This window comes from Artibeus jamaicensis, unplaced genomic scaffold (assembly GCF_021234435.1).
Source record: "Artibeus jamaicensis isolate MK-2021 breed Jamaican fruit bat unplaced genomic scaffold, CSHL_Jam_final contig_426, whole genome shotgun sequence".
In the NCBI taxonomy this organism is placed as follows: domain Eukaryota; kingdom Metazoa; phylum Chordata; class Mammalia; order Chiroptera; family Phyllostomidae; genus Artibeus; species Artibeus jamaicensis.
The window spans coordinates 3,205,670-3,227,831 of NW_026521826.1; the positions used below are offsets into that span (position 1 = coordinate 3,205,670).

General features: G+C 42.5%; 1 protein-coding gene across 1 annotated transcript in view; it reads right to left on the reverse strand.

The window, feature by feature from the left end:
• Window positions 1–22,162, reverse strand: part of ITGA8 (integrin subunit alpha 8) — a 181,795-nt gene that overhangs the window by 14,638 nt on the left and 144,995 nt on the right. The window contains exons 26-27 of the mRNA XM_037141295.2: window positions 13,930–14,058; window positions 7,691–7,804 (exon numbers count right to left, since the gene is read on the reverse strand). Coding sequence (XP_036997190.2) covers window positions 7,691–7,804; window positions 13,930–14,058 — 243 coding nt within the window. The remainder of the gene's footprint in view (window positions 1–7,690; window positions 7,805–13,929; window positions 14,059–22,162) is intronic.

Here is a 22,162-nt window from a genome sequence, read left to right on the forward strand (position 1 = left end):
TGCCAGAAGCACCCCTCCATTCCCACATTGTGACAACCAAAAACATCTCTTATTATTGCCAATGTCCCTTTAGAGCATGAAATTCCCCTAATTAAGGACCACAGACCTAGAGCCATACAGTGTTTTCGACAGAACTTTTCAGCAAGAGTTCTTTTTGTTTAATTGGTTCTCAATTTAACTGTTGATTAAAATCAAAGGAAAATATTTTAGAGCAAGTCAAGGAAAGACATTCTGAGAACTTAAGCTTCTGTGCTTCTTCTCCATTTAACTCGAGGCCGTGATTAGATCTATCCCGTGGGAGCCCGAGCCGGCTCACATGGCTCTTGAGAGACTGTTAAAGTTTCAGGCATGGTGAGTACCGGTTGTTAAATAGAGTTGTTATTAAAATTTAGATTATATAGACATAAACTTCAGTAATTATATTTTTAAAAGCTAATAAAAATTACCTTTTACTTATGTTATTGCATTTTACTATTACTTATTCTCTAGATCTTATTAGTGTCTATTGTGTCTGTAAGGGGAAATACTGCATGACCGTGAGCTACAAGTGCATCTCCTCCCAAGTCCACATGCAGCAATGCTGGCAGCTTGAAATCAGCTCTGGGGGCAACACTTACACCATGGGAATCAGCAAACGCTACATACTGGAGCTTTTTTTCCCCTTGCAGAGTGCGCTTTATTAAACATTTACCAGCAAATCACTACCCATGAGCCAATGTTGATTTCTTGAGGCCAATTCGACAGGTTAGATTGTAATAATTTTGTTTAAATTATTTGTATTTTTAAAAAAATTATTTTCTTCTCCTGTGACTGATTTTTTTTCCTTTCTTCAATAAACCCCATTTCCTCTATGTGGTAAGGACAGGCCAGAGCGTGCAAACTTTTATACTCAAAGGCACCATCTTAGTCTTTTTCTTTCTTTCTACCCTGACATTCCATGACAAGCAACTCCATTCACTTGGAAAAATTCTTTGTGGCTGTTATTTGGTTGGTTATTCTTCTGATGTTCTTTTTTCTCCTGGCATTTCCATTTTAGCTGAAAGCTGGATTTTGTTTGTATGAGAAGTAACTTTTTTTAACGTGGAAATTTTTGCTCACAAAATCGTGTGTGAACTTGGTGGTTTAATCTACTTTCCTTATCATCCTGGCTGGTTGCCACAGAGCAAAGACCATACATCCAGGCAACACTGTGCTGTGTATGAGGGTTCCGACCACCTACGCAAATGTGTGTGTCCGTGCTCTCACGGCCCCAGTGCACAGGTTTTCTTTAGCCTCCAAGTTCAATTAAAAAATTGACAGAAAATAATTTTCTTGCTCTCGAAGTCACATGTTTGGAAAAAATTATGGGAGAAGTCCATCTCTGTATGGACTCTAGATGGAAAATTTTTGTGCTATGCGATTCTGGATTTACGAACATGAAAGCTTCTTAGTGCATAAGAGGTGGGATTTGAACTCTGGAATGTAGAACATAAAGAAACACATTTCTCCGAGGACTTCCTTTTACTGATAACCTTTACCACCCCTGCTCTTGGCCACAGTTTGATTCCTCCTCACATTTTCCCTTCATCACCCCTCTTTACCATCATTTCCAGTGGTTCACTCCCCACCTGGCTTTGCTGAGCTTCAGAAACACCTGGGACTGGGCTCAAGAGTCCGATTCCACACTCTGGGATGAAACTCTGGTTGTCATACGTTGTTTGGAATTTTCACATGGTTGTTTAACTTTTTATTTTTCTCTGTCACTTTTCTCTCCAACAAGATCATACAAAAATGAAAGGCATACACCACAGAATGTGACATTTGTATTTTTCCACAGCACCTAGCACAGGAGGGCTTCGTCAGTTCTGGCTGACTGACCACACGGACGGACAGTGAATGAACACGTCAGATGGTGTGGTTACCCACGACCTTCCCACCCCACATTAATACCCATCTGATAAACAATACAACTCATGGAGTGTTCTGTTCTTTAAATTACTCTCCAAAACCAAGGTGTCTTCTATGCTTTTCAGTAAGAAATTTTTGTTTTTCATTTTTTAAAGATGCTCTGGAGCTGCAAGGATGAGAAACGTGAGCTATTAGGCTCTAGCTGGCTTGGTTGGCCTCAAAGAAAGACACACTAGTGCTGTGGCTGTTCAGGCGTAGGCACAGCACAGGTGAGCATTCAGTTCATGAACAACAATGAGCAGAGTCATAGTATCGATTCCACTTCCACGTTGAAAGCTGAATGCTTCCAGCTGCGCTCTTTACAAAGCAACTGCAGTTATCTTATGTTAAACAAAATCTCTTCTACGTAGCAATCTCCTCATGTAATAGCAATCGCTGCCATATTGTAGGCAATTTAGGATTAAAAAAGCAGCTGGAGTTCAGCCTCCTGGACAATATCATGGACCTTCCACCAGCTAGGCAGCGAGCTAGTGATCCTCAGAAAACGCCCTATTCCTCTCTCATTGCAGTGTCATTGAAACTGGGGTTTGCAGCCCATCTGCTGCCTCTAACAGGTACTTTTGCCCAAAAGAGTCATGGTACTCAAAAAAATGACAGAGTTGGTAACAAGTGGAGTGGAGAGCAAGACTTCTGAATTGATTAAGTACTTGGTGAGGGGGTTAACATTATGAGCGCTCTCACTCCCACCTCCCCGCTACTCAGTTCCTTCTGAAGAATTTTTTTAAAACGCACATCCATTTCATGTAGCCCATGCTGCCATGCCCAGCACTGACCAGAAACATTTATCTTGTGAGATGACAAAGCCTGAGTGATTATAGGTAAAACTTTAAGCTGCAAAGGAGTTGCTGTTTCAAGGAGCCATCACAGAACAGGGGAATATTTAAGTTTAACCCAAATAAAATATTTTCCTGACCAGTTCGCTTGTTTACCACATGGATAGAAACAAACATAATACGGCAAATCACGTCAACCAAGAATTGTAAACTTTCTATGCTGGATTAGGAAGGCAGAAAGTGTTTACTTCCTTCTGGGTTGCATGAGGAAACTATCAAAGGCCTTCAATACATCCAATAGTGTGTGTGTGTGTGTGTGTGTGTGTGTGTGTGTGTGTGTGTGTAGGAGAGAGAGAGACAGAGACAGAGACAGTGTTGGCTGGTAGTACTGCACTCCTCTTTGCCAGTCGCTTCCGAGAGTGGAATGAGAAGAAACTGTACCCCAGAAGTACAGAAATCTGGGCCGCGGCTGTGGGTACACAGGGAGAGACTTGTGCTGCTCTCCCCGAAACCGCTGGAAGAGGCACTTTGCTCCGGGAGAACTCCAGGACGTCCCTGCAGGCTGGGCTGGTCTGACTCTACTCGCGCTTAAACATTTATTGTGTGGAAAGTCCCTCAGTGGTTACTGACTTCTTGTAGACTCACTGGGTCTTTTCAACAGAAAGTGAAGATGCCATTTTCCCTCTCGCGGCCTCTTACTGGAATAGAATGTTGTGCATAGAACTGGTGCGTGCCATCTACTATAAAATTGGTTTCCTTTGACCATAGTGTCACAGTGATTTTAGTCCTGCATCATTGAAAAGGTGTTCTCCTTCATTTCAGTAGGATGGGGTGCCCAAAGTGATAGGAGGACTGTATGGTTATCCATTTAGACTGTGCGGGTCTGCGCATTCACTCAGATTCCTCTCCCAGCTCTCCGATGACAAGTAACAGCAGAGCTGCCAGGAGCAAACTGACAGATTACAAGTGGTACTTGAAGCAGTGTGTGTAGCACAGTTGGACTTCCACAAATATTTGCTGAGAGAATGAATAAATCATGGTTTAACTTTAAAAATGCAAATTGTGTGCTGCACTTCTCCCTGGGTCACTTGTTAAACCAGGGGTAACTTTGAGCCCAGAGACACTGGCATGTCTAAATACATCTTTAAAAAATTTTAGTAGTTAACATATAGGCAACAGCCCTGACCAGTGTGGCTCAAATGGTTGGGCATCATCCTGCAAACCAAAAGGTTACCGTTTTGATTCCTGGTGAGGGAACATGCCTGGGCAGTGGCCATGTACCCCATGGGGGCATAAGAGGCAACCAGTCAATGTCTCTCACATTGTGGTTTCTCTCCTTCTCTCTCCCTCCCTTCCCCTCTTTCTAAAAGTAAATAAAATCCTATATATTAGCAACAATGCACAGATTTGGTAGTCTAATTAAGCTTTTTTTCCCCCTAAACCCTTCCTAAACAACAAGATCACAACATAATAGTATCACTTAAATAAATAGCTCTTTCCAAGTGGAAACATTCATCTGCTTAGTATGAAAGAGATTTAAAAGCTTTAAAACACACACAACCAGTAGAGCTATCTATGGCCTTGCTGGATGCCACAGTACAGAACGGCCAGGGTGTGTGGAATCTACACATCACAGTCCTGGGACTTGGCGGAGATGCAGGCTGGGCTGGAGCCCATGCCCTGGGCTCACCTGACAAGTGCACCTTTCTGGGACAACCTCCCCTTTCCCTTCCAAATTGGTTTCTGTTTTACTTTTCTGAGCATATGGCTTGAACTGTGCTCTTATACTCACCATCATTTCCATTAACTAACGTTTACTGAGGAACTACTATGTGCCAGGCACTGGGTATATGGTACTGAGCTAAATAGATTTGTTTAAATCTAAGTTACTGTCTGAATGTCTTAGGGAGTCAGGTTATTTACACTGTCTTCTCCTAAAATAAAGAAGATTATATATACTCAGCCATAAAAAAAGGAAATCCAGTGTTTTGTGACTACATGGATAGACCTTGATGGCATGACATTAAGTGAAATAAGTCAGATTGAGAAAGACAAACACTGTGTGATTTTGCTTATATGTAGCATCTTTACAAGAAGCTGAACTCATAAAAATAGAGAGTAGAATGGGGGTTGCAAGGAGCTTGGGGTGGGGGAAATGGGGAGGTTAAAGGATACAGACTTCCAGCTATGAGTAAATGTGACTTCCAGCCAAGATGGAGGCATAGGTAGACACACTATGCCTCCTCGCACAACCAAAATTAAAGACAACAAAAACTTAGAAACAAAAAAGCACCCAGAACTGACAGAAAATTAAACTGTATGTAAGTCCGACAATCATTCACCCAGACCAGTAAGAGGGGTGGAGTCGGCTGTCAGCAGAGAGGGGTTGCAGCAGGAAAAAGTGGTGGCTGATGGGCCTGGGTGTGCAGGCAGTGGTTGGCAGACCCCAGGTTGGCAGACCCCAGGTGCGCAGGTGGTAGCTGGCAGACCCTGGGCACGGGGTGGCAACAAACAGACCCAGTGAGGCCCTCGAGGTAGCTACCTAACCACAGCCATACATTTGCATGCAGATAAACCAGACAAAAACAGGCAGTGAGACAGACTGTGTAATCCAGGGCCCCAGTGCAGGGAAATAAAGCCTAAAAACACCAATTGAAAACACTTGTGAAGGTTGAGGTGCCGGGAGAGACTCCCAGCCTCACAGGAGAGTTTGTTGAAGAAATCCACAGGGTCCTAGAATGCACACAAGCCCACCCACCTGGGAACCAGCACCAGAAGGGCCCAATTTGCTTGCAGAAAGCAGCAAAAAGGACTAAAATCCAAGAGAGAGCAGAGCAAGTGCCACTGTTTCCTCTCTGACCCCACCCCCAAGTATAGCATCACAACCCAGCAACTGGGTTGCCCCACCCTGGTGAACACCTAAGGCTCCACCCCTCACTATGTAACAGGCACCACCAGACCCCACCCCCCAAAATAGCTCAAACAGAAGAACAGATCAAAGCCCCAGAGCCAATACATTTAAGCGACCAAGACATGGCCAACCTATCAGATGCACAATTCAAATCACTGATGATCAGGATGCTCACAGAATTGGTTGATTTTGGTTGCAAATTAGGTGAAAAATATGAAGACTATATTAAGTGAAATAGAGAAAAATGTACAGGGAATCAATAGTGATGGGAAGGAAACTGGGACTCAGATCAATCGAGTGGATCAGAAGGAAGAAAGAAACAACCAAATAGAAAAGAATGAAGAAATAAGAATTCAGAAAAATGAGGAGAGGGTTAGGAACCTCCAGGACATCTTTAAACATCCCAACATCCAAATTATAGGGGTACCAGAAGGGGAAGAGGAACAGTCATGAGTGGAAAACTCATTTGGACAAATAATAAAAGAGAACTTCCCCAATCTGGCAAAGGAAATAGACTTCCAGGAAATCCAGGAAGCTCAGAGAGTCCCACAGAAGTTGGACCCAAGGAGGAACACACCAAGGCACATCATAATTATATTAGCCAAGATTAAAATGAAAGACAGAATTCTAGAAGCAGCAAGAAATAAGGACACAGTTACCGACAAAGGAGTGCCCATCAGAAGCTCAGCTGATTTCTCAAAAGAGACCTTAAAGGCAAGAAGGGGCAAGAGCGAAGTATTTATTCCAAGTCATGAAAAGCAAGGACCTCCATCGAGATTGCTCTATCCAGCAAAGCTTTAATTTTGAATGGAAGGGCAGATAAAGTGCTTCTCAGATAAGGTCAAGTTCAATAAGTTCATCATCATCAAGCCCTTATTATATGAAATGTTAAAGGGACTTTTCTAAGAAAAATAAGATAAAAAACATGTACAGTAAAATGACAGCAAACTCACAATTATTAACAACCACACCTAAAACAAAAACAAACTAAGCATACAGCCAGAACAGAAGCAGAGCCACAGAAATGGAGATTGCATGGAGGGTTAGCAACAGGGGAGTGGGAGGAGGAAAGAGGGGGGGAAGGTACAGAAAATAAGTAGCATAGACAGTAGGTAGAAAATAGATAGGGGGGAGGGCAAGAATAGTATGGGAAATACAGAATCTAAAGAACTTGAGACACGTGGTCATAAACTAAAGGGGGGGAGTGGTGGGGGAGGGGTGTGCAGGGTGGAGGGGAATGAAGGGGGAAATAGAACAACTGTAATGGCATAATCAATAAAATATATTTTAAAAAAAGGTGAGTAAATGCCAGGGATCTTATTTACAGCATGGTGATTATAGTTAACAATACTGTATTATGCACTTGAAAGTCATTAATAGAGTAGACCTTAAAAGTTATCACCACACTCACACAAAAAGTATAATATCTGAGGGGAAGGAGGTGTTAGCTACCCTTATTGTTATTATCATTTTGTAATATACAAGTCATCACATCATACCTTTTAAACTTATATATGCTACATATCCATAATATTTCAGTAAAGCTGAAAAATGTCTATCTGATAGGAAAGATGAACAATTAATCTTTCTTTTTTGTCATTATATTTATTTATTTATTTTTAAAGATTTTATTTATTTATCTTTAGAGGGGAAGGGAAGGAGAGAGGGAGAGACATATCAATGTATGGTTGCCTCTTGTGTGTCCTCTGCTGGGAACTGGCCTGCAACCCAGGCATGTGCCTTGACTGGGAATCAAACCTCGATTCCTTAGTTCACAAACCTGTGCTCAATCCACTGAGCTACACCAGCCAGGGTGTGATCTTTCTTTAAAAATAAATAAAATTTCAGTAAACATCACTGTTTACAAGAAATAAAATTTCCTTTTAAAAAAATTAAGAAACAATTTTTTAAATGAAATATTTTAAAATTAAATCTAAAAACTGTAAAAACAGAAAATATTAAGGAAATTTCAAAGCCACTGAAAAAATAAGATTCACATCGAGCGCTTCAGAAGAGCTTCCCTGGAAGTGCAGTGTACCTGCCTCTGTGGGTTTGTTACCTGGAGAAACGTCTGGGCCCAAAGCCGCGACCTGACTTTCAGGACCGCACTCTCTCCTCCGTCCAGTCGCCCCACCATGCAGGAGATCTGTAAGCACTCAATATTTGTACAGTTCTGCAAAAAACAACAGCAACTTAGGCAAATCAGCATTTTTGATTGTGGTACAGAATCAATATTGAAGTCAATTTATTTATATTTTATTTTCTCAGAAATCATGACCTAATCCATGTTATTCATGTAAATGAAGAACAAATACATTAAAACAACTAAGCCATAGCACAGCCTCGTAGCAAAGACACCTCACCTTCAGTAGTAATGTACAGATAAAATGGAACATCAGTCCGACACAAAATTTAAGTTCTTTTCTAAAAAGTTAATACTATCTTCTTACATCAGGAATTGAATTGTGCTGCTGGTTCATTTTCTCAGAACTCAGGAGGACATTTCTGACAGACATTCATAGCACCTGACCCTGGACTAAGCCAAGTCCTAGCATGGCTTTCAAGGAAGGTCCCTGGGTCCACATGATCTCAAAGACCCAAAGTTATTAGCGTGCTGACAAGTATTTGTTCTGTAACACTCATCTTTCTGTCTAGATTGCTTCCTGGTTATAAAAACTAGTTTTTTTTTAACTTTTTTATTGATTATGCCATTACATTTGTTCTATTCCCCCCCTCCACCCTGCATTCCCCTCCCCCACCATTTCCCCCTTTAGTTCATGAACACGTGTCTCAAATTCTTTAGATTCTGTATTTCCCCTACTATTCTTACCTCCCCCCTATCTATTTTCTATCTACTGTCTATGCTACTTATTTTCTGTATCTTCTCCCCCCTTCTCCTCTCACTCCCCTGTGGCTAATCCTCCACGTGACCTTCATTTCTATGATTCACTCCTGATCCAGCTGTCCTCTTAATTTGCTTTCGTTTTGGGTGTGGTTGTCGATAACTGTGAGTTTGCTGTCCTTTCACTGTTCAACTTTTTTATCTTCTTTTTCTTAGGTAAATCCCATTAACATTTCATATAATAAGGGCTTGGTGATGATGAACTCCTTGAATTTGGTCTTATCTGAGAAGCACTTTACCTGTCCTTCCATCCTAAATGAAAACTTTGCTGGATAGAGCAATCTTGGTTGTAGGTCTTTGGTTTTCATGACTTGGAATACCTCTTTCCAGCCCCTTCTTGCCTGTAAGGTCTCTTTTGAGAAATCAGCTGACAGTCTGATGGGAACTCCTTTGTAGGTGACTGTCCCCTTATGTCTTGCTGCTTCTAGGATTCTCTCCTTCATTTTAATCTTGGCTAATGTAATGATGATGTGCCTCGGTGTGTTCCTTCTTGGGTCCAACTTCTTTGGGACTCTCTGAGCTTCCTGGATTTCCTGGAAGTCTATTTCCTTTGCCAGAATGGGGAAGTTCTCTTTTATTATTTGTTCAGATAAGGTTTCCACTCGTGACTCTTCCCCTTCTGGTACCCCTATAATTCGAATGTTGGAATGTTTAAAGATGTCCTGGAGGTTCCTAAGCCTCTCCTCATTTTTTTGAATTCTTATTTCTTCATTCTTTTCTGTTTGATTATTTTTTTCTTCCTTCTGGTCCACTCCATTGATTCAAGTCCCAATCTCCTTTCCATTACTATTGGTTTCCTTTGCATTACCATTCATTTCAATTAGTTTAGCTTTCATATGTTTCTCTAATTTGTGACTAAAATCAACCAGCTCTGTGAGCATCCTGATAACCAGTGTTTTGAACTGTGCATCTGAAAGTTTGGCTATTTCCTCATCGCTTAGATTTATTGGCTCTGGGGCTCTGAGTTTTTCTTGAGCCATTTTTGGTCTGTTCGCACCGGTAAGTAAGTAAGAGGGGCGAAGCGGTAGTTGTTTACCAGGGCGGGGCCACCCAGGTCGCTGGTTTGTGACGCTGTGTGTGGGGGCGGGGTCAGAGAGGGAGCAATGGCGGTCCTTTCCGCTAGCCCAGTTTTTCCCGTCCCACCACTCGCCCCGGCCTGTTTATCCAAGCAGAATTGTCCGAGCCTGCTGCCCCGTGCCGTGCCGTCTCAATGCTCACCTCTTCACTGGTTTATCTGCACGTAAATTCGCGACCTACTGCAGACAGACAGCCGCGCCTCTAGCCAGCCTGGGAACTGCTTGCGCGCCACCAGGTCAGGGATCTTCTTGGTCAACCGGCTTCGCTGCTGGCTTCGCCCCCCCCTTACCCGTTTAGCCGAGCATTTCGTCCTTTTTTTTGGACTCCGTATTGTCGATTTTCTGTGTGGTCTGGTTGTGTTTATCGTTGTTAAAAATAGTTGTTCTTAGATTTGGTTGTGCACGGAAGCAAGGTGGGTCCACCTACGCCTCCATCTTGGCGGAAGTCCTAAAAACTAGTTTTTAACCTAGTTTCTAGGATTGTCCAACTTACAATGGATAACCTTTAATATATAAAATGCCTGTTCCTACAAAGTATTCACTATGGTGACATTCTACCTATCAAATTGTATTTTCTGATTGGATCCCATTATGGAAATAAATGGATGCCTCGCATCCATTTTCCATGTTCCCATGGATAGGATGGTCCTTCTTGAATTATGCTCACTGACCGAATTTATCATGTGGGCCACACTTTACTTTTTAGGTCTCAGCTCTGGGCACTGGCCTGGAGATGCTCAGTAAAACATCACTGTCACATTAATAAAATCAATAAAATAAAGAGTAGCCTGAGGAACATATCACTATGGAAACCTTTTTCAAGATCCTCAGAATTCTTTCAAAACCAAGCAATAGGTAATGTGTTATCTGATAAACTCCAACAAGGTTAGATTTCTTCATGATGTTTCCAAATACAAGTGGCCGGGCTGCTCTGGTTCTACCAGAGCTGGGCACTGAGGTGTTGGGGCCTTGTGTCTCCAGCAGGAGTGGGGATCCTCAAAATCCGCAGTTCGTGCCACCTATGAGGACCCTCACATGAGCCTCCGCTCCGTATTGACATGCTGTGTACGGCCAATGCCACCTCTGAAGGCAAAGCAAGTGGGGAGTCAGAAGGAAGTAATTCTCATAAACTCCCCAAAAGTGGTGATCCCAGTTAGCCAGCTCTGGTGAAGGCTTTCGGAGGTGTTGCTTAGAATCTTGAAAGACAAGAAAGGGTTACTGGAAGCACAGGGTGACAGGGACATGGTTCTCTCATATAAGGTCAGTGTATGTTCAGAAAAGAGGAGAAAAGGGTGGGGGTGGGGGAGATGGCAATGAGACAGGGAAGGATGAAAGTCCAGGTGGTAAAGAATCTTCCTACTTGTGCTAAGGACTTTGGATGTTATTCAGAAGGTAGTGGGGCGCCTGTGAAGCTTTTTAAGCAAGGGCTGTGAGCATGTTTTTAGTTTAGGGACAGGTGGTATGTGAGGAAAGAGTGGAGAGAGGAGTGGGAGGCGAGGACGATGGTAAGTGCTTGTTACAAAAGTCCCAGTGAGAAATGATGAGGCCCCAAACGGACGCAGTGGGAATGGAAAGTGGAAGATGCATTCTAGAAATTGTGGAAGTAGAATAGATACGTGGTGACTAATCAAAGACTGGGATGAAGGACAGGGAGGAAGGAGAGAGCTGTCTGGCACTGGGAGGAGAGGTGCTGGCATTCCTGAGACTGGGAATTCTAGAGAAGGAGCACATTTTGGAGGTGTGGACGTGCGCAGACTGGCATGTCTACCAGACATCCAGATGGGCATCACAGTGAGCCCTGCAAGTCTTCAAAGCAGCAAGACGGTAGGAGTCACCTAAGAGTGACTAGTGACTGGAGTTACGATCCGGCAGGAAATTCCCATGAAAGTGCAAAGCCAATGGTAGAGAAGTGACGGGGCTGAGGATGGAATCCTGAGGTCTGGGGGCATTTATGGATGGGCAGGAGAGAGGTCCAGGAAGAATTCAAAGGGGCAAGTCGAAAGGCAGGAAGAGAAAGAGGAGAGAATGTTTTGGGGGAAGCTAGGGGAGGTGATGGTTTCAGGAACCTGGTCAAGAGTACCAAGTGCCAAACAGGATTAAGAAAGACAAAGTTTCTGTAATCTGAGTAGTAGATGGAAGAGAGGGAGCAGATGGGGGGTGATAGCTGCAAAAAGCAGCAGGGGCCCAAGATGAGAAAGGCACAGACATTCTCAAGTAGAGGAGAAACTGTATCCCAGGGTTACCGGTCCAGATTTTTCCTATGCAAATTGGAAATTATGATCCCAAACAGGACTTTGGCATTTTGCACTTTCAAATTCCTAATCAGAAATGTGATTCAGTAAGTTGTTTTTAACTAAACAAAAACTGTAGGAGGTCTTATTTAGCTTTTGATTTCAGAATAAACTTTGCATAATCACTTTCTACCCAGAATTATTTTGACTCGAGGACATGGGGAGGCGTATGATTTGCAAATTTTGAACCAATAAGGGAGAAAGGCAATAAAACATGATTTAACAGAATCAGACGTGGAAATCAAGGCTTGCCTTGTCCTCATCTGCAAGTAATAAGCTTCTGAGATATTCAGAGGTTAGAAATCATCTAAAAATCATCGCATTAAAAGTGTTTAATGAGAAAGAATACAAGGGAAAAATCTGGTCCCATAACACAAGAGCACATAATTTTCAACAGAATATTAGTTATTGATCTCTACTGCCACTATACACTCATGAGACACATGCTGAAGTGAACACTGAAAAATATAGTTGAAGTTTGATTTTCCAAATTGTTGGTTACCAGAGGTGTGAACATTGGCCCTCCAGCGGGCTTTCCTGTTGGTACTGCATACTAGAATTCTACAGATGTCAATCATTTTCTTTAAAAAATTTTTAAAAAGTGTAATGGGGTATAACCAATATAACATGTTTCAGCTGCACAACGTAATGATTTGATATTTGTTTATATTGCAAAATAATCACCACATAAGTCTAGTTAACACCTGTTAATAATTACACAATTACACATAATGACACAATTTTTTCTTGTGATGAGAACTTTTAGGATTTTCTTGCTCAACAGCTTTCAGCTACACTGTGCAATAAATATCATTAGCCTCAGTCAGTGTGCCGTGCACCCGTCCCCAGGGCTTAAATTGTTGTTTTCCGTTCTATTCCTTCTGGAAGCTTTTTAAAAATGATACTACGCAGAATTTTATGATTTTTCTAAACTCAGTAGCATATCTAATCCCTATTTTTACATTTCCAAAACATTACAATGTCATAAAAATTTACAGGAACTCAAATCATATAATCTGCCAACTGTCACAGTAAATTTTCTTGCCACGTAATTTCAGGTTCTTCTATGACAATAAACAGTCCTCTCTTGACTTAAGTTTAACTGATTAAGTTAGACTTGCTCACTGGACTTTTCTGTCCATTTCCACGTTTGAAACTTTTTATAGTGTCAGAGTATATTCAATACATAAATTTTTTTTAAAAACCCATTCTAGTGCCTTTAAACATGCAGTTTGGTAGCATTAACATTCTCAGTGGAACCAGTGGGAGAACTGAATTAAAATGCTGACTCAGGAATGCTGTCCCTAGTTTTCCAAAGTGCTGACTAAGCTCAGGCTAGACCCACTGCAGACCCCAGTAGTATGGCTCTGTAGTTTTTTTGTTTTTGCTTTTGGCCAGAAACCTGGACACACCACTCCCGGCTCTTCCAGTGGAGCGCAGGGCACTGAGATTCAGGGACAGAGGAACGCTCGCTCCAGGGACCCTCTGAAAGGCAGCAGCACTTCTGCAGGCTCAGTTCAGACCTCGCCTGCGCAGTGTCCGGGGACAGGCTAACAACTGAGTCTTCATGTTCTTGAAATACATTAATAGTCATGTTTTATGTTTTCACCATCACTTCTCCACTGGGCCCTCCATGGCAGGTTTAGAAAGGTGAAAGGGTTACATTGCAAACGCTCATTTACAAAAGCCACTTTCATTTCTCACAACACGTACTGCCAAAGAACGTTAGGCATATCTGAGCATCGGAGGAGAACAACAATACTTGAGGTTAGAAGAAGAATGGAAGTAGAAGAGGGTGAAGGGGAGACAAATGGTGCTGGAAGGAGACTTGACTTGGGGTGGTGAGCACACAGTACAATATACAGATGATGTGTTATAGAATTGTACACCTGAAACCTATATAACTTTATTACCACTGTCACTCCAGTAGGTGTCATAAAAAATAACTAGAGGTTAAATCCGCCTGTAGTGGGGAGTTCTGTCCCATCTGGCCTTCCCCCTGGGATCTGGGCACGCTGAGACAACTCACCAGGACTTTTGCTGGGCTCTGTCTGGGGAGCTCCGGCACAGGCACGTCTCTCTTTCTGACAAGATGAGGGATGGTCGAGTTCCGTAAGAAGGCACTCAGCTCAGGGGCGTCCTCTCTAGGGGCAGCGGGCTGTAAACAGTAAGCAAGAGACATCGTGGACAACCACATTAACACTTGTTATCTAGCCTTGAACTCTAGGCAGTTTTTTTTCACAGCTAGAAATGATTCACATCAGCGTTTAGACATGTTATGATTTACCAGCAGCATTTTCAACAGCAAAATGGACCCCCTGCAGAAGGAACAACCTTTCCATTCTCCAGTTACAGGAACTCGTGAGCCTGGGAATGTACCTGGAAAGCTTGTCTTGTGAAGAAAACATGTTAAGCAGAAGTGACTTCCCCATAAGGACAGAAAACATGGAATGACTTCTCAGGCACAAGTCATTATTCTCTCCTTACTCTCCCCTCCTTGTATATCTGAGTGGTTAAACTGTGTGGTTAAACGGAATAGGTTTCTATGTGCAGAGATGCGTCCTGAGGTGCTAACTACGAGGCACGGCTGTGCTCTAGGGCCCGACTTCAGCATGTCTGGGCCCCACACTCCCGTGAATGTGAGAAGTGCTCCCTCAGGAGAGAACCACGTTCTAATGACGACGACTTTTCCTAATCATGCCACATAGACATGACGTCGTAACGGAGCCTGTTCTGAGCCCCAGGTTGGTTTTGCAAGTGTTTGAGAATTTATGATTTTATCTCAGGCTCCAGGCTGGGTCATCTGACAGCTGAATACATATTTTGAGAGTTCCAATAAATCACACATAATGTCCCATTAACATTCCTCGTTGTTGACTAATTGAATACAGAACCCCAATTTTCTGCTCCCCTTCCCCCCAAGATGAATATGTCTTTATTTAAATATAGCTTTCTTTGGAATCACAGGAGCTAAATAGTACACTCATCTATGGAATGAGAAGAGATATTCTCACATTGCTGAAGTAAGGATGTACCACGAGAGATGAAATGATAGTGCTCAACATGTCCTAAGAACCTGGAAGACTCTACTGGGCAAATAGAAGGACAGTCCAGAAATCTTAGTATGTCACGCACAACCTTCCAGGTGCTGGCTCTTCCTGCTCCGAAGCCTTGTTTCTCACCAAGCGCCCCTCGAGTCCTGCCTCGGGTTCGCAGAACTGCTCTTCTCTCCTGACCTGCACCTGGCTGGTACCCTCAGCCCCTATCTGAGGTTCCACAGGATGGCTCTATCAGCACCTATCAAGATGTACAGTAATGGCCTGCTGACCGGTCTGAGTTGCTCAATGAGAGAATGAAAAATGAGAAGCATAGCGGCACAGGTAACATTGCAGGAAATCTCAGAGAACAGGGAAAGGAAGAAAACCCAGAGAGAAAAAGTAAAGATGGGGAACACAAGATGTAGGAGACAGTCCAGGAAAGTGTGAATCTATGGAAGGTAGCGAAAAAGTCACAAAAAGAAGGGTGTGACAATAAAAATGTTAAACCCAGCTAAGGGATAAAAAAAGTTAGGACTAAATGTACTCACTGAAATTGTCACTTGGGAAATTACTGACACATCCTCCAGCAACTGCAGTTGTAGGTGTGTATCAGAAGAAAAGGAAAACGCTGATTCAGAAAGCCACCCCTCCCCCCACGTTCCCTGCAGCACTCATTATCCACAACAGCCAAGACACGCAAATGCCTCGAGGGCCCACCGCTGGATGACTGGATAAAGAAGTACACTCACATACACACAAGGGATACCCTTCAGCCAATGAAAGAAGGAAATCTCACCATTTGCAACAACATGGATGGACCTCGAGAACCTTATGCTAAGTGAACTAAGGCAGAGAAAGATAAATATCTTGTGGTCTCATTTATACGTGGAGTCTAAAAGAAGAAAAAAAAAAACTAAACCCCAAACTCAGCTACAAGAAAACATTAAAACAAAACAAATAAAACATGGATGTTCCCAACAGTTATTTATAATGGAGACAAAAGATAGTAACATAAAATACTACGGGCATATATAGGTTACTGGTTAAACAAATTATGACATTTATACAGAAGACTACTGGACAGTTTTTTAAAAAATTATCAAACTCAGTTATTAACAACCACACCTAAAACAAAAGCAAAAGCAAACTAAAAGGACAGCTAGATCAGGAGTGGAAACATAGAAATGAAGATCTCAAGGAGGGTTAGCAACAGGGGAGTGGGAGGAGGAGAAGAGGGGAGAAGGTACAGAAAATAAGTAGCATAGACAGTAGATAGAAAATAGATGGGCGAGCAAGAATAGTATGGGAAATATAGAATCTAAAGAACTTGTGACACATGGTCATAAACTAAAGGGGGATAATGGTGGGGATGGGGGGTTAGGGTGGAGGGGAATGAAGGGGGGGAATAGAACAACTGTAACAGCATAATCCATAAAAAATAAATTTAAAAAAATGAAAAAAATGATGTACAACTACATACAGTTTAGAAAGATATAAGACCTTAGTAAGGGAAAAAGGCAGGTTACAAAATAGCATACATAATAAGATGGTATGTTTTAATAAAATATGAATGTATAAATATTTTTTACTTATAGATATACCTTGTATATCTAGAAACTGAAAAATAATCTGAAAGAATAGTTATCTTAGCATTACCAGTGGTAGAGGTAGAGATTTGATGATATTAAGGAAGTTTTGCTACATTCTTTTCAGGTATGATAATGGATTTTTTAAGGAGTGTCCTTCATTTTGGCAATATGCAGTGAAATGGAGAAATAAATTAATGTATAAATAAGTGGGAAATGCAGTAAGTGGGTGGTAACATTACCAGAAACTTAAATTTTTCTCCTTTGTGTTTTTACATGGCATTTAGTATATTTTAAATATACTAACAAAATATGAAAACAAAAACATTTATAGTTGTAATAGAAGAGATATAAGAAATTAGGAATAGTAAGTATAGCTTGGCTAAAAATGGAAGGGAGAAGGGGCCCACTCTTGGAAGCAGATGCAAACCAAGTGATTTGCTTACTGTTTGTTTTGAAGATAGAGGAAATTTATGTATAGAGTCCAAGGAAGGAGCTAGTAGAGAGGAAGACGTTGAAGAAACAGACAGGATACTTCAGGTAGCAGATTTAAATTTAGAAGTGAAGGAAAAGTTCTTCTTCCCCTGACAGTGTTGTAAAAAGCCGAGGATGAGGGATAATGTTTAGGTGTCTGCAGTGGGGTGGGGGAAGGGTGGGGAAATGGACCATTCGAAGATTGAAGATTCTCTTGCTCTAAGGTCACCTGCTGATAGTAATGCTGGAGAAGCTGGACGGGAGGAGGGCAGTGAGGGTTTGGAGAAGCCAACAGGGAGGATGGGGAGGGAGAGTGTCAGCGTGGCTGCAGGACTTCTCGGGAAGCTGACGGCCCAGCGGGCACTTCCTCCGGTCAATCTGCAAGGGTGCACTCGGGCTAAGGGGTAGAGGAGCCAAAATATGGGCCTGCGCACAATGGAGGTTTTTGGAAAGGTGGAAGAGAGGGAAGGTAAAGGAAGGGAGTGTGTAAGAGCGTTTCGACTGACTCATCACGGATTCCAGACCGTCTTGGGAGTGAGTGGGGGGGATAACTGACTTGGAAAGAGTTTTCATCTAAAGGAAGTGAGAAAATTATAAAAATGGGAGATTAAATTGGAGGCTTGGATGGTAAGTTAAATATTTGAGATTTAGAAGTGAGGGAAGGCTCAGCCCCACGGACACTGGAATGATCCCTTAAACAATAGTGTCTGGCCGGGTGAGGCGTGCGGGGCATGCGTGGCTCAGGGCTACGCAGTGGGGGAGGGTCTGAGAGAAAAGCCTTCATATTGTAAGATTAAAACGTGAGTTTGGGTAGAATGTAAAAATACAGATTGCATCCCATACTTTCCACCATACACTGTGTGTGTCTATGAAAGAGGTGCTGGAAGGAACTAGGCCGTGTTTCTTTATTCCCAAGTTACAGCCCATCATTATTATCATTAGTAGTAGTAGTAACAGTGCAATAACAGCCCAGAGAGAAGAAAACTCTCCGACGCCCGGTGTGGTTTCACCGAACGCAGCAGCCTGGGCACAGAGAACACGCCCCCTTGAGGCGGGTCCAGTGTACCGCCATTTGCGAGCATTCGTAAGTGGCCGTTCAGTCAAACACAGGACTTCCTCTGAGCTACAGAATGAATACGGCACACAGCAGAGGTTCGTAAAACACATTTCTTCTTTCAGTAACATTATTTTACAGGTGGAAGAAGGCCACTTGTAAACACCATAGTTAGAGAGTCTTCAAATGGCTTGTAAACCAGTTTTCTCAATTGGGATTCCAGAAATTATTTCACAATACAAAAGAAAAAAAAATCCAAACCAAAAAATAAGGAAGAGGTTATCCAAGAAGGGTAAACAACAGTTGAAGCCTATTCTCCAGATGAACTTTTGGAGCCTGTTTACAGTCTTGTCAAGAGCTGCGGCGAGAAGCTGGTGGTAACCACTAAAAGCATTGTCTTCAAAACAAGTATGAAAATTGCCCCTTTCTGCAATTAGGAAACAACTATTAGTAAATACGGTTCTTTCTCCAGCTGCTACTTAGATTTGGACCCTAACAGGGTTTTTTTTGTGTTTATTATTCTTCACTAAACTCTGCCCTCCGTACAGGTTTACATTTATGGAGTGAAGGAATAATGTGTCACTACAATGTTGCAACACAGTTGGAAAACAGCTTTTGAAGAAGAGCGTTGGATGAAATGAAATTAAGGGCTCTGCGACCCCAAAGAAGCACAATATCTTGTTCTTGTTTGTAACTCGTTTGGGGATTTCAGGTATTCCTAGTAAGGAAGGGATGGTGGACACCGCTCATAATTAAAAAGAAGCAGAGACAAGCCCAGGGGGTCAGACCTCTATGTACTTTTCTTTGAGACATAAATGTTAAGAATTTGTTGGGAAGAAAGAAACCCACATTTTTTTTTAACATCCTGAAAAGTTCATGCAAAGCATAACTAAAGGAATCAATTCATTCCATTGGCTATTTTGAAGCTTTTCTTAGTTGTTGGACATGTGTTTTACATTTTTCAAAGTACAGGAGACCCTGAAAGCCATCTTGCCGAGTAGATAAGGCACAGAGAAACTGACCCTGGAGAGAACATTGTCTTTGGTGGCTAAAATTGGACCCGTAGGTACTGGTAAAAAAAAAAAAAAGTAAACGGTGAGTTAAAAGTGTGTGAGAGAGAGAAAGAGGCCTGAGAAAGCTGGGTGCTGTCACTTTAGGAAGTACCCGGTGGCCCTGCATTCTGAATTCATAAGAAGCAGTAAGTAAATGGAGGCAGTTTTGAAGGAAGAAAATGCTCTTAAGGATCAGACAAAACTATGCAAATCTGCCAAGCCAAGCCACGGTCTGTGGGCTCACTGATTTAACAAATGAAAAACTCTGTAGGGCTGTAATCTCCGACAAACAGTTTCTGTGTTTCGCTTCCCACGTTTGCAGTGTTTGGTTGTAATGTGGACTTCCTGCGGGGTGGCCTCATTCAAGAGACACTCTCAGTCAGGACCGCCAGCTTCCCGTGCCTCCCAAGACAGGTCTGTGGCTTTCTGTCTTGTGGGCTCGTCCTAGACCGGCCTCCATCAGGCCGTTCCTAGCTCAGGATTCTTCCTTCCTGAACGTGAGCCCAGAATGTTGGCTTGTGGTCTTAATGCAGGTTGAGTTTGAGCATCTCATCTGTCTTCCTCCCCTGGGTACACTTTTACATTCCACAGCCCTTTCTCCTAGCATCTCACCCTTGGCCGTGCACTATGAAATCTTGCCAATTTAAAAAGTCCTTTACTCTTTATGCAACTTTGGTTCCTTAACGGTGTTTACTTTTTCAACTTCATCTTATCTAGAAATCATAGCCTGTTTGAAGGACTCTCCAAACCTCAGGATAGACTCTGCCAAAACAGGAAAATTGGTAGTTTGAAATCAGTATTTTACTGCCTTAAGAATCATTGAGAAGTACTTTACTCAACTCTAAAATTTTATTCCAAGATGGATCTGGAATGAATTAGATTTAATGGGTTGGTCTGAATGCCGCAGACAGTTGAAGTTTCAAAATGCTTTAGATGGTAGAATGTGGAGAAATTGTCACATTAAAGTCCTTTGCGTCTGACCTGGACCGTAAACTTGATGAAGTAAAGCCATTGTGGAGGGAACAAATAACCAGACAGGAACCTTCTCACTGGAGACAGATGTGGGAGTGCGGGTGAACATGCCCACGGCACCGCCACACCCTCACACTCGCTTGGACTGGGCAGCCCACTCAGCCTTTCCTAAACCCCCCAACTCCCCACACTTCCACCGACCCTCATCCTCTGATTTGTGAACAGTGTCGACAAAGCAGGCGAGTGACTCTCCACAAAGCCTGATAGGAGGCAAATAATACTTGAGTTTAACTCGCTGACTTCTAGTGGCATCTGAGTGTTTCCTTGCTGGCCACACCCCCCACCCCTAACTCAGTGGCTGATGCTCTGTATTTAGGCAATGAGGCAGGTGTAAGTGGGGAGATCTTTGCCCACCGTCTCCTAAAACGTCCACAGGTGACAGAATGATCGTGGTGGTGACTTGCAAAGGCAGGCACCTTTGAAAGCGCTAGCCCTCCAAGCCTGGTGGACGATAGGGTGATTTGCTAGGGTAACCAAACTGTACCAGTTGCTGTTGTGAAAACTGAACCCCGTTCAGGCCTTTCTGGCTTGGAGGTTTACACGAGCAGAGTCACATTTGGAATACATATTCAATCTATAGATGGATTGTATTTCAGGGTTCAAGATAGATGTTTGGCGCTCCGCATGCATTTCTCTTTAGAAATGATGTTGTAAATGTCGGTCCAGTTCTCAGGCCAGCCCACAAACAATTTGACTTTATGTACAATATGGCTTTGGAGCATAAAACTATGCACAATAAAGCCAGGACAGTTGCTATATGAGAGATTAAAAAAGAAAGGAAACAAATCATTGTGTAAAGTACACCATATTAAATGCTGGTCCACTTAATTACAGGAAAACGTTGTGGAGATTCTGCAGAGGCCATCTGGGAAATTTCAAAGGTTTTAGAGTTGGTGGCACTGGTTCCTTAGATTGTGTGGCCTAGAAAACGTTTCTGAGGAAATCTGATGGTTTCTTTTTCATAAACAAATTTCCTTAGGAATTTGTGAGCGTTGGAAAGAGGCATGAAGAAGGCAGCTACTTTTTAGGGATCAGCGGGCAAACACGGGAATATGCGCGGGAGGGAGAAGTCACTAAAAAACGTATGTGAACCTGAGAGAAAGGGGTTCTGATGAAAGGAAATGAACTGAATGGTTGAAGAGGAGGACATGGTTGGGAACTCTAAACATCTTCCAGAGGGAGTGGGAGAGATTGGGGTGGCGGAGCCCCCCTTTGACACATCCATGAGGCGGGGAGTTCTGGTGGCTAGTCCAGTGAGGACCGGAGTGTGCTCCAAAAGGATTCACAGAAAATACACTGCTCCCAGAGTCACTCGTCACTCGACTTCTAAAGAAACTGTGGGACCAAATGGTAACAAATTGTACCTTTGCCTACTCGGTGGGTAAGATTTAATAGTGGGAATTAATTCTTGCCGACAAAAATGTGTTTCTGCCTCCTTGTTCCTTTTACTAAACCTACCCTCTCTGTACTTCTTAAAGAAACAAGTTAAAAAAATACCTTCAGGTAGTTAGAAATAAAACCATCCATACTCCAATTTAAAAAAAAAATCAGTTAGCTTTGATGTAGGAATCTGATATTGATATTAAATTTTAAAATTTCCCAGACCTATTTTTGAAGATAAGATATAATAATTTGTTCCTTACTAATTTCCAATTCATATTAAAGGCAGAGACTTTAGCTTTGAGTTATCTAGGAAGAAATAAATTGCCAAGTATATTAATAGCAACTTCAAGAAATTATTAATACCTTAAGAGGAAGATAATCATCAAGTGCTCTCAATTGTTTATAGTTACTGATATAAAATATATTGTTTATCATTTTTAAAAAACTCTCTCTGTTTTCCTTCCTCCATCCCTCCCTGCCTCCCTCCCACCCTTCACTCCTTCCCCTCACTGAGGATAGTCTCACTGATTTTAGGGACAAAGGAATGGAGGGGAGGAGAGAGAAAGGGAGTCATCGGTGTGTGAGAGAGAGACATCGGTCTTTCACTTCCCTACGCACCCGACCAGGTGTCAACCCACAGGTT